The sequence below is a fragment of the Pelophylax lessonae genome (assembly GCF_965119305.1).
Source record: "Pelophylax lessonae genome assembly, chromosome: 1".
Lineage (NCBI taxonomy): Eukaryota > Metazoa > Chordata > Amphibia > Anura > Ranidae > Pelophylax > Pelophylax lessonae.
In genome coordinates this window covers 787,230,384-787,243,375 of record NC_138768.1, presented here as the reverse complement: position 1 = coordinate 787,243,375, position 12,992 = coordinate 787,230,384, and the positions used below count along the sequence as shown (strand labels likewise).

General features: G+C 43.7%; 1 protein-coding gene across 1 annotated transcript in view; it reads right to left on the bottom strand.

Moving 5' to 3' along the window:
- Positions 1-12,992, bottom strand: part of BOD1L1 (biorientation of chromosomes in cell division 1 like 1) — a 75,493-nt gene that overhangs the window by 32,881 nt on the left and 29,620 nt on the right. The window contains exons 10-11 of the mRNA XM_082249846.1: positions 6,126-12,462; positions 4,511-4,557 (exon numbers count right to left, since the gene is read on the bottom strand). Coding sequence (XP_082105972.1) covers positions 4,511-4,557; positions 6,126-12,462 — 6,384 coding nt within the window. The remainder of the gene's footprint in view (positions 1-4,510; positions 4,558-6,125; positions 12,463-12,992) is intronic.

Below are 12,992 nucleotides of genomic sequence, written 5' to 3'. Positions count from 1 at the left end.
GACACCGCATGCACGTCCGAATGGACGAAGATGGAACGTCCCTGAGGGACCTGACTGCCTCCTGAAGAGCTGCGAGTTTTTCTTCCGGCAGGAAGACCTTCGCCTGGACAGAGTCCAGAATCATACCCAGGTAAGAAATCCGAACCGATGGGCACAATGTCGACTTTGGAAAATTGATCGTCCAACCAAACTCCTGCAGAGTCTGCAACGTGACGGACAGATCCTTCTCCAGACTCTGGCTGGTCGCAGACCGAACCAGAATATCGTCCAGATACCCCAGAACCGAAATGCCCTGGGCCCTCAACAAAGCCAGAACCGGTGCCAGCACTTTGGTGAACACCCTCGGAGCCGAGGCGAGACCAAAAGGCAATGCCACAAATTGGTAATGATCTTCCGCTATGGCGAATCGAAGGTACCTCTGGTGACCCTCGAAAATCGGGATGTGAAGATACGCATCCTTCAAGTCGATGGAAGCCATGAACTTCCCCGGAACCAGGGCAGCCACCACCGACCGCAGGGATTCCATGCGGAACTTGCGCACCCGCACAAAGCGGTTCAGCGCCTTCAAGTCCAGAATCGGACGCACCTTGCCCTCCTTCCTGGGCACGGTGAGCAGATTGGAATAGAACCCTCGAAATCTGTCCCGATGAGGCACCGGGACCACCACTCCCTGAGCCCTCAGGTCCTGCACCGCTAGATGCAGGTCCCGCAAACGCTCCGGGGATAACAGAAGACTTGAGGGAAAAAATCTGCTCTCCGGCCGAGAGAGAAACTCGATCTAGTAGCCAGATCGAACGATTTCCTGTGAATTGGGTGAGGGCGCCCCTTCAGGCCGCACTGTTGTGGGCCGCAGAACCGGATTGGCCGGACTTTTGCTTACCTGCCCACGGCTTCTTGCGGGAGCCTTGACCCTTGGACGGCTTGCCCCAAAGTGTGACCGAAAGGCACGAAAGGACCCCTGAGGGGGCCGAAAGAAAGCATTCTTTTTTCCAGGAGCCGTCTTAGTCTTGTGGGATTGAGGTAAGAGCGTGCTCTTACCCCCCGTGACCCCTTTAATTAGGGCATCCAGGGATTCGCCAAAAAGGCGAGAACCATCAAAAGGCAGATTGGCCAAGGTCTCACGTGAAGATTGATCCACAGACCAACACTTCAACCAAACCAGGCGGCGAGATAACACCGCCACACTGTGTACACGTGCAGCCAACGGAACCATATCCAGGTCCGCATCACACAAATACATGACACCCTGGTGGATTTGATCCACCATATCCAAAGTCGCCTGGGGGGCAGAATCAGCCACCAGGACACGCCTAAGCACCTGCGTCCAGCTCGCGACCGCCTGGGCCGCCATAAGTGAAGCAAATAAAGCTTTCAACATAGAATCCATAATAGAATAGGTACGACGGGCAAGGGACTCCATCCTCTTGTCCGTGGCATCCCGGAACACCGGGGTGTCTTCAGCAGGAATCGCAGTGGACTTGTTCAAAACTGCTAACGCATGGTCCGCCGGAGGTGGGACACACCAACGCCCATCAGTAGCGGGCGTAAAAGGATAGCGCAGCTTAAACCTACTTGGTACAGCAAAAGGTTTGCGTATCTTACGCCATCGTTCTTTCACAGCGCGCTGAAAATCATCAGTGCATGGAAACATCTGCGATGATTTGCGCCTTTTCTGCGTCCCATAAGCCGCCAAGGCAGCTGGAGGACATGTTTCCTCCTCCAAACGCAGAGTTTGCTTGATAGAAGCAACCAATTCATCCATGAGTGCAAGCTCTTCAGACGAGCCAGGGGGAGAATTATCAACCCCCTCTACCTCAGCCTCCATTTCTGACCCTATAAGGTCCAGGGAGGAACGAGACCCCGATAAGGAGATCTCTGCCACAGCAGCCCCAGTACCATCACCCTCTGAATCAGAGGAAATTGAAACTCTGGGCCTTTTAGAGGATTGAGCAGCCACCAGCATTTGCACCTGAGTCGCAAGGCTAGCCACAATCGCAGCCAAATCCCCCCCGGGGGGGGAAACCGCAGTCCCCTGGCTTCCCACTAAATTGGCAGGAAATTAGCATTCCTGAGAATCCATGCCCCTGTAGTAGCAAAAATAAATGGGTGACCGCCCCTTTAAGAGAGCGCTGCGATCGTAGCCCACTCACACTAAGCACCCCACACAAGGGACCCCCACAGGGACAAGTATACCAAGGCAGGATACAGGGAATAGAGAGAAATGGACCTGGAGAGATCGGTGCTGCTGCTGCTGCCTGCGGTGCTCCTGAAGGAAAGGAAGTGCTGGCATACAGGGCGCTCTATTAAAGCCTATGGAGGCTACAAGAAAATGGCCGCCATGCATGTAAAACATGCGGCCGGAGCGATCGCAGCCAAAATGGTGCCGTTTTGGCGCCGAAACCGCCGCTCCCACACCCCATGAGGGTGAAGTAAAACACACCATCTGCCCAAAAAAGGAACATGGTAAACCGCCGCATGTAATGTGCCCCAAGCATGAGAAACTCAAGCCCCACAGCACACAGCCGTTCACACAGACAGAAAACTGACACAGAGTGCAGCCAGCCCCCCCTCCTGCAGCCCACAGCATGCAATGTGAGAGATAGGGAAAACGTAATAGTGTGAACACAGGGCAAGGTACACAGTCCCAGACTGACACCCCCCAGACAGACAGGTCCCCACATAAATGCACTTACCTCTTACATGGCGTGGGGGACCCGCACAGGCGAACAAACCGCTGCACATGAGGCAGGGAGAGTCGCATCCAGGACGCATCAGAAGGTGGGTTGAGAAACCGCACAGCGTACGGTGAGGTAGCCACCTCACCTAGCATCCCTGCACGGAACAGGGATGGGTCGTTCAGATAACTCAGGAGCGATACCTGACTGAACGCTCGATGGCGGGCTGAGAAACCACTGACCCACAGCCTGCTACCAGGGGGGTCAGCCCGAGACGCAGCCCGCATGATCCTCTTCTTCCGAAGAACTAACTAACGCTGGTAAAATAACAGCTAACAAGAAAGAGAGAAAAAACTCAAATAAAATCCAAAGAAAGGAAAGAGCTGAGACAAGGTGCCCCAGCACAGAAACTTCCAGCTACTCCTGACAGCTAGACAAATGAAACTGAGTTGGATACAGGAAGTGGAGGGTTATGTACTGAGGGGACCACCCCCTGGGGGTGGGATATGTTAAAAGTCTTTGTACTAACATATTCTATTGCCTAGCTACTCCTACGGAATAGAGGACATAACCCCATTGGTGATGAATATGAAGTGGGCGGCGACTGTCGGAGGACGTAAGAGAAATATAGTTTTATTTTTAATGCTTTTATAGAAGGTTATATAGGGCGCTGCGCCGAGCGAATTCTAATTTTTGCTATGTGCTTATTTTGTAGTCTAGAGGTTAAATTATTAATATCACTTGGAAAAGCTTCTTTACAGTAAGAGCTGTAAAAATGTGGTGTGGGCTCCCTGAAGAACTAGTTCTGGCCAACTCAGTACGTTGCTTAAAAAATAATCTGGATTCTTTCCTAAACACACATAATATAACTGGATGTTAATGTTTACAGGTATTAACACCAGGGGTAGTTGATCCATGAAATATCCAATTGCCTCCTGGAGAATCCGGGAGGAATTTTTTCCCCTGCTGGAGTAAATTAGAATTAGATCATGCTTTACTGTTTTTTATTTTTCTCTCGTCTTCCTCATGATCAATTGTGGGTATAGGATTTTGTATATGGAGGGGGTGTGTGGGTGTGTTTTTACTGTTGGTTTAAATAGATGGACTGACACAACCAGACTAAATTATGTAACCTGAAGGCAGCGGTATATAATCCATTATCTCCTCACTACAAGTCCCGCATCTTGTACTGTACAATTAAAATAAAGATTTTGCTAAACTCACAAAAGCACCTAAATATGCCTCAAATCTGCAGGTACAGCAGGAAATAACAGTTCTTCAACCTCTTGTTTAAGTGAATGAATTTCCAGGAGCTCAGGACTCTGCTTTCAATGTACTAAAAATAGGAAAAACAAAGAATGGACTGGGTACCCAACCCCTATTACAGTATGTAGTACACATGGAAAATCTCACTGGTCCAACCGGGAAAAAAAGGGTCACTGATATTTTGCTTCATAGGCGACATATCTAGGTGTCATTTTTTTTTTTTTTTGGCCAAATCTTTTTACAGTTTTCAGAATCAGTTTAGGATCATTTTATTTCCAAAACAAAATCAGGGCCATGTCACACTGATGCACTTTTGATGCCTTTCCACTGACTGACCACAGAAGATGCCTTTTTTGGTGCACTTTTAAAAAAATGCACCAAAGATGCGACATGCACGACTTTTCACAGTGCAGCGCACCTGCAATGGGAACAGTTACATAAGATTTAATGGGGGAATAGAATTAAAAAAAAGTGTGGCAAAAGCACATCAGTGAGAAAGAAGCCTAAAAATTAATAAATATGAGCTATGACCAGTAAGTAATATAAAAAAAAAAAAAAAAAAGCCTTACATGAGCCTCGATTTCTGGCTGAGATTGTTCCCCCTGCAGGGCACATTCTGAAATAAAAAAAAAAATATTATGCATTAAAAAAGCACCCAACCTTGGGTTTAAACATAATATAAAATTTTACAGTAAGTCTCGGTTCACACTGCTGAAATGCTAATTCCATCTGTTTTTGAGTGGGATTTTGGTTCGATTTCCGTTTGTCAGGTGAGATTTCAATGTAAACTTTAAGAAATAGCAACTGCGCCCAAATTGGTTGTTAAGGGTCTGGTATGGATTTTGGGGGGACGCTACGCTTTTTTTTTCCTGAATTTTTAATTGCCAGTATTCTTATTTACATTTCAGCTGTCAGCAGGGAATCCCTCTGACAGCAGATGAGTCATCTGTTATTAACCACTTAAGCCCCGGAAGATTTTACCCCTTCCTGACCAGGGTCTATTCTGCGATTCGGCACTGCGTGATTTTAACGGACAATTGCGCGGTTGTGCGACGCTGTACCTAAACGAATTTGACGTCCTTTTTTTCCCACAAACAGAGCTTTCTTTTGGTGGTATTTGATCACCTGTGCGATTTTTTTGATCGTGCGCTATAAACAAAAAGAGCGTCAATTTTGTAAAAATAATATTTTTCACATTTTTTTATATGAAATTCCCCAAAAAAAAAAAAAAAAAAAAAAAAAAAAAAGCGTATTTTGATTGGTTTGCGCAAAGGTTATCGTGTTTACTAACAAAGGGAAAGATTTGTCATTTTTGTTTTTTTTTTTTTAACGCGTAATGGCGGCGATCTGCGATTTTTTTTGCGGGACTGCGACATTGGGGCGGACAGATCGGACCCTTGACTGACATTTGACACTTTTGGGGTTACCAGTGACATTTCTACAGTAATCAGTGCTATACATATGCATTGTTACTGTAAAATGACACTGGTAGTGAAGGGGTTAACTTTTTTTTTGAGAAGGAGGGGCTGTGTGTGTCCCTAGGGGCGTGATTCTAACTGTGATTGGCTGTGGCTTGAGGTGTAGGAACAATGATCAACGGTCCTACATAGTAGAACCGTATGATCACTGTTCCTACACAGGGGAGAATGACAGGCAGCTTGTTTACACTAGCCGCCTGCCTTTCTCCCGCTGTCACGGACGATCGTGAGTGAGCGGCGGACATCGGGTCCGTGACCACGCAGCGCTTGCTCGCTCCCCAGAGCCTCACAGGCTAGTTACGTACCGGTACATCACTTTGCTTGTGAGGGGCTGACCGCCGCAGTATATGTACTTGCAGCGGTCGGCAAGTGGTTAAGGATGCAGCAGCCCTGCTTCTTAACCTGCTTTTGACAGGGGAGGAGGAGGGAAATAGAAAAAAAATTGTTGGATTCGCATTGATAGGAACACAAAACTGCGATTTCAATCTAGTCCCATTGAAGTCTTTGGAGCTGAAATTCGCCCAGCACTAAACTCACATAGGCTATTTTCTCACCACATACACATATATGAACAGTCTTCATTGAAAACAATGCTTTTTTAGATGATGTGCGAATCTATGCTTTTCGAATCGCATCTGAGCCACATAGAATTTGCATCAGTGTGAACCGAAACTAAAAGTTTACAAAGTGCAGAAGAGTGACTAACCTTTATCTGAGTTAGGGATGCCATCTTCAAGGGCATTAGATGAGGTAGTATTTTGTGTTTCTTCTGCTTGTGTAAAAATCACATCTGAGCTTGTAGATTTACCTACAGGATCATTATTATCAACACTTGATTTATCACAAACATCTGAAGTTCTTTCGGATTTAGATTCTGAAGGAATGTTATTACCAACATTATCTTTATCCAATATGCAAGCTGTGTCTTCTGCTGTAAGAGGGGTGTCAGTGTGGTCTTTTGAAGGGGTTTGTGCTTTGCTGTGCTCTAAATGGTCTTCTGGTGGAGTGCTGTTCTCGTGCAAGACATCAACTGACTGCGACAAGCTTTCTACACATAACTGATCTGCCACAGCAGAATGTGAAGTTCCACTATTTAAATCCGAGTCAAGCTCGGCTTCATTGCTCTGCACTGGACAATCTTGAGACCCCTCAGAAATATCCAAACTTGAAAATTCTTCAGTTTCTGGTTTGTTTTCCTTCTCCAAATCAGAATTTTGGATTGTAACCGATAAACCATGTTCGGACACCAAAATATTTTTGCCTGAAGGAGATGGTGTGCTTTCTTCTTCTCTCACTTTAGAAAGGTTATCCTCTGGAGGTTCTGGTGTTGTGGTGAAGCTTGTAACACACTCAAGAATTTCTGAGTTTAGTTCCTCCATTTCCCCAGCGGTTTCTTCATCGGCATTTGCAATGCTTTCTTTAGGTTTTTCGGCAGAATCTACCAAAGTAGAGGAGCTGTGTTCCACAGTGTTTGAAAATGAAGAATCCTCACCTGGTGTCCCAGAACTTGTAACAAATCCTTCACCCTCTTCCTCGTCCTCTTTAGCACCAGTGCTTGTAATGGCACTTTCATCATCTTCTGTAATGGTTCTAGGGCCAAGGTTTTCAGGTATGTTCATACTCCCACTTTCATTTGTCTCTGTCTCTTCAGAACAAGCCACTTCATCTTGTCCTTGTAAAACTTTATCACCATAGCTTTCTTCAGTTATACCTGTACTGGTAACAGCCCCTTCCCCTTCTTCCGTTATTGACTGACTAGTCTGTGCAACTTCATTTTCTGTACCTACATTTGCAATCATTTCATTTTCGACAGATACATCTTCAGATTCTTCAGCCATTTTATTGTCTGCAGATGCTTCAGACACTTGATCATCATTGAAATCTTGATCACTTGCATGGGAAACAGAAGCTTCCTCAACAGCAATGTTAGCTTCCACATTGCAGACATCAACATTAATGACTTCTTTATCTGCAAAGGTGACATGATTAGAGGCTTCAGAATTTTCTCTATTTACAGATGACTCTCGTGCATCTGTGCCAGCACTGGTGACAGTACTATCAGTTTCTCCATCCCCAAGCGGTCTTGTGGCCTGTCTGGATGAATTGCCAACAAATCTTTGTTCTTCAGAGCTGGCACTACTCACTGTGTCCTCTTTTTCATCATTGTTTTCATAACTTGCTGAATTTGTTCCATCAGTTGCATTAGTTTCAACATGTCCATCATCATCATCCTCATCTGCCCGTAACGGAGCAACAGCTTCTTGTAATGTGCCAGAAATAGCAATATTACTATGGTTCGCAACAAAACTTGACTCTGCAGCCATCTCTATAGATCTACAACTGCTTTCAATACTATGACTTTCCTGAATGCCACTAATAACTAGCGCATTTTGCCTTTCAATGCTGGAAGAGGTTGTGGCATCATCGACCACTGGTCTGTTAATGGATGCATCAGTGACAATATCTTGGACCCTGCCATCGCAAAAACTTGAGGAACTGGCAGCTTCAATATTCTTTGACAGGCTTAAAGCCTGTCCCACACCTTCCACACTGCTATCCATGGCATAATCTGATGAGGTTGCATTGTCGTCACCATCGTCCAGTGGTGACCCCACTGTATTGCTTGAACTGGCTGCTGCGGCTTCACTATTAACATCACACCCATCATCCATATCTTTATCCGTATCCAAATCAATGTTTGTGCCCGTGGATGTTGTGGCATATGGGTTATTGTTGGAAAGAGCATCACATGCTTTATCATCTTCCATACTGCTGTCCATCAAATTGCTGGATGTAGCCGCTTGTTCATTAACTTTATCAGCAAAAACAATACCTTCAACATTTTCTTCAGTCCTGTCAACTTCCGTTATGCTTGAGGAGGCAGGTCCTCTTTCTTTTGTAATGTGTTCCAGACAAGCACTGTCCATAATGTTAGAGGAAGTTGCAGTATTTGTTCTGCTACACAAATGTGCAACACCCATGTTCAGATCTTCCCCGGTACTGCTGTCCATTGAAACACTTGAGGATGCAGTGGGTTGTGTGTTGTGATTTACATCTGTAAAAGTTTCACTAATAATTGAACTGCTAGATGAAGTTGCTGTAGTATCAGAGCTGTTTCCTGGAGAAATTCTAAAATACTGATCGCTACTGCTATTGGTAGCAAAGCTTGATGATGCTGTGGCTTCTGTGTTGTCAGAGTTTATTGTGCTTCTAATAAGTCTGTGCTGAGTGTCACTACTTGTAAAAGAGCTTGAAGAGGACGCTGCTTCATCACCTGCAGTCTGTGTTTGAGTTAAAGATCCACTACTGGAAGAAGCTGCATTGTCTTTCTCCTTTGTCTGTTCCAAATATTTATCATTCCCAGGGCTTTGATCTCCCCTACTGCTGGAACATCCCGAGGCTCTACCAGAATAAAACTCACTTCTGACTGAAATCGATGCTTCGGTGCTGCTATCCATGGCAAGATCAGATGAATTTCCTGGATATTCTTTTATTGTGCCTGAGGAGATTATGTCCATACCTGCTTCATTTACACCATCCTGCTGGGTGCTTGAGGTGGCTCTAGTATTCTTACTATCTTCTACATTACCAAAGATAGGTTTGCTTCTGCAAGTACTTGGAAGGTTGCTGGAAGAACTTGCTGCATCTTCACGCTCTCTTTCTGAAGCATCTTTAAGCCATTCACTGGAATCATCGCCCATACTGCTATCCATTACATTGCTGGATGATGCTGCTAGGTTTTCATTATCTATTTCAGAGGAAACCAAAGAGCCATCAAAGTTTAGCTCTCTACTACTATTAATCATACTGCTTGATGAGGTGGCTGTATGTCTTTCTGAAATTCCAAGGCCATAGTGAGTACCTGCTGAAGAGCTTGATGAGGTAGCTGACTGAGCTGCAATATTTCCAGAAGGATCCACTCTTCCATCACTTTCTGAAGAAGTTGCTACATGGCTAACAATTTCAGCTCTACGAGAGCTAGCACTTTCTGCATTTGCATCAGAAGAAGTAGCCGTTTCACTGACATTGTTTAAAATTTCTAACTCAAGATTACTTCTTTCTGTATTGTCCGAAGATGATGCAGCATTTTCTTGGGTGTTTTGTGAAAGTGCTCTATGGGTGCTTGAAGAAGTAGCAGCTTTAAAGGTAACATTACCAATTTTTTCTGACACCAAATCTGTTGTACTCTGAGAGCAAGTGGCAGTACTTTCTCTCCTTTTGTCTGACAGTAAGGGCTCCAAAAAGCTATCCTCATTGTAATGTTTCCTATCAGAGCTTGATGAGGTAGCAGTGTCTTCAAAACTATTCTCTGATAGCATTGCAATGTCTCCATCATCTTCAACAAAATTACCATCTGCAGAAGCTGAAGAGGTGTATTCCCTGCTGTTATCCAGATTTGCCCCTTCCATTTCCATGCAAGTCTCATCTGTACTGTTATCAACTGGTGTACTGGAAGATGATGCAGTATCCTCAACACCTTGCCTCAACTCATTTTCTATTACATAACTGGAAGAGGTAGCAGTAGCATCATGCTCAGCTTCCTTTCTACTCTGATTGCCCTCTCTAGGAGTAACACCATTAATCACTTCGTTATTGGTTTCCATAATGCTGCTACCAATATTTCTTTCTGTGCCAGTCACATTAGCAGAACTACTTTGTTCTTCTACTTCAGCTGAAACCATTTCATTTCTTTCTGACAAAAAATCTTTTTCCTTAACACAAACATCTCCTTCAACCTCGTTTCCTGTAACACTATCATCAATCTCCAAAATATCCAATTGAACTGGAATATTGGCACTTTCCGTATTATTTTCTTCCAAGCATTTTCCAGTGCTTTCTGCTAAGTCACTTGTAGAAATCTCCCCATCATTTGAGTCTGCTACATCAGGATATACTTCCCTGGGAGACAGACTGGAATAGTCAATACTATGTGGGGTGGGAGCGAATTCCCTTTGCTCCTGAGAAGAACCGTTTGTTGTGCTAGATCCAGCAAGATCATCTCTCTCCCTATGTGAATTTCTGACTCTTTTAGAAGGCATTCCTTGATCAGACTCTTCTGTAACATCAGCACCATCTTTTGAACTGAAGACATTCTTTTCATTTTCATCTATGCTCTCAGAAGCTGAAGTATCCGAGTCTTTGATGAAACCAAGATCATGTCCTAATAAAGCTGTAGAAGTGTTTTCATTGAGACCACTAGATTTATTGTCCTTCAAGTCACCGCTTCCATGCTTTGACTTGAATTTTAGCGGCGTGGACTTTTTGGAAGAAGGGATTTCAGAAACGGATTGAGATTTGCTGTTGGAATTTATTTTTGTGGGATCTGTAACCTTTGCCTCTGCAGATGCCTTCTCATTTACACCCGTTAGACTTCCAAGTTTTTTATTCTCTCTGGGATCTTTATTCTCACTGCATCCTGATTCAGTTGAGAGGACATCACTTTCACTTTCGGACTTGGAGCCTTTCTTTATGCCCGTTTCCTTAGAGCTTTCATTTTTGGACTCTGAGGCAGTTTTTTTACCAAGCTTTCTATCTGAGCTACTACTTCTTTCCTGAATTCTTTTTTCATCTGGATTCTTTGCAGATCTTTCTTCTGCTTTTCTTCCATCTTCTTTCCGTTTTGAATCTTTGTGACTATGCTTTAAGTTTGAACTCTTGGAGCTTTCCCCAAATGATTTCTTGTCCAACTTAGAAGATCCATGTTCCTTGCTATCAAGACGAGGCCTTTCCTTTGATTTATCACCGGTATGCTTGGACTTGTGGCTTGATTCTTTTGCTGCACTGCTTGAGGCCTGAGAATTATTGTCCCTTCTTTCTCCGCCATCTTTATCTTCAGATTTCGATTTTCTGTACTTTTCACTAGAACTGTCTACTGTAACCCTCTCTTTTTCATTTTTATGGTCAGCCTCTTCTTGGTCATTTGGTTTTGACAACTTATTACTACTACTACTGCTTTTAAATTTGGCTTTGGCATGGAGCCTTTCATCCGATGAACTATGTAGTTTTTTCTTTTCTTTGTTTTCCTCTTGTCTGGAGTGATCAGAATTGGCAGAGTCAGCCTCATTTTTATCATCTGAAGAATTCTTTGACTTCTTCTGAGATGAACCATGTGCCCTCGATATACTTTGAGATTCTCTGTGGTCCCTGGAGTCACTTGCTGATCGTTTATAACGGTGTTCAGATCTGGACTTTTCAGACGATTGATGTCTGTCTTTTTTACTACTATCGTGGCGAGCGCTGTCCTCTTTTTTGCTAGCATGTTCAGATGTTCTTTCATCTTTATTGGATGAAGATGGCTTTACATCACTTTTTTGCTTTCCTTTCCGATCAGACCGCTCTTCTGAACTGGATTTACTGCGTTTCTGTGAATGGTTGTCAACAGTAGATGTCCTTTTGGATTTCTGAGAGTCCGATTCATCACTTCCTTGTTTATGTCCATTATCTGTCTTGTGCTTATGCTTAAGAGATGAACGCTCATCTTGCTTGTAGGAAGAACGCTCCTCCTGCCTGGAGGATGCCCGTTCTTCCTGCTTAGAGGATGCCCGTTCTTCCTGCTTAGAGGATACCCGCTCCTCCTGTTTAGAAGATGAACGCTCTTCAGGCTTTGAGGATGTCCGCTCTTCTTGCCTGGAGGATGTCCGCTCTTCTAATCTGCTGGACAAACGATCCTCCGAGAAAGTTCGTTCACGTTCATTCCTATGAGATTTAGACTGTTTTCTTGGAGTACCCTTTGGATTCAGTGTATCACTGTCAATACTTTCTTTTTTTAAATGTTTGTCAGGTTTGTCTGGTTTGCTGGGTGTTCTGGTCTTCTGATGTTCTTCAGAGTTTGAGTCAATTCTCTCTAGTTGCTTTCTAGTATCCTGTGGCCCTGCATCTTGTTGAATTTTTTCTAAAAACGAAGAGGGTTTCTTTTTAATCTCTTTTTCGGTTCTGGGGTCACTTTTATTCTCTTCCACTTGCTCAAGTATTTTTTTTGAGGATTTGCTATCAGACTTTCCAGATTTAGTGTCTTTTGTGGAAGAGAATATTCTATCCTGTGACTAGTAAAGAAGTAAAAAAAAAAAAAAAAGAAAGAAGAAAAAAAAAATATATTTTATTGATTCAGGCAATTCAAAGCAACAGATGTAGCATATGCATACACTAAAATACCTTAAGTGGTGTACACCCTGAGAAAATAGGTAGAAAAACGTGTACTAGGAACGATCGTTCAATTTTCGCATAGTGTGTACACAACTTTCGCCATTCAATTCAGACTTTCCAAACAAAAATTTCCAAAGGGACAAACCCCAAAATTTATCTTGTACGTGAACAGAACGATTCTCATTTATTGTGTATTGTTTTCGTATGAGAAAAATCAGATAGGAAAGACTGCGCATGATTAGAAACAAATCAAAAAAAAAAAAGCCATTTGTCGTTCGAGAATTTTGTACAATTAGTACCATCCTCAGGTTGGAATTTCCTCGAAACAGAGGAAAACTGAACGATCATTCATGTCTTTTTTACCTTTTTTAGATGTAAAACACTCCACTGTGCCCATCACTAACCACTTGGTTACTAGACTAACCTACAG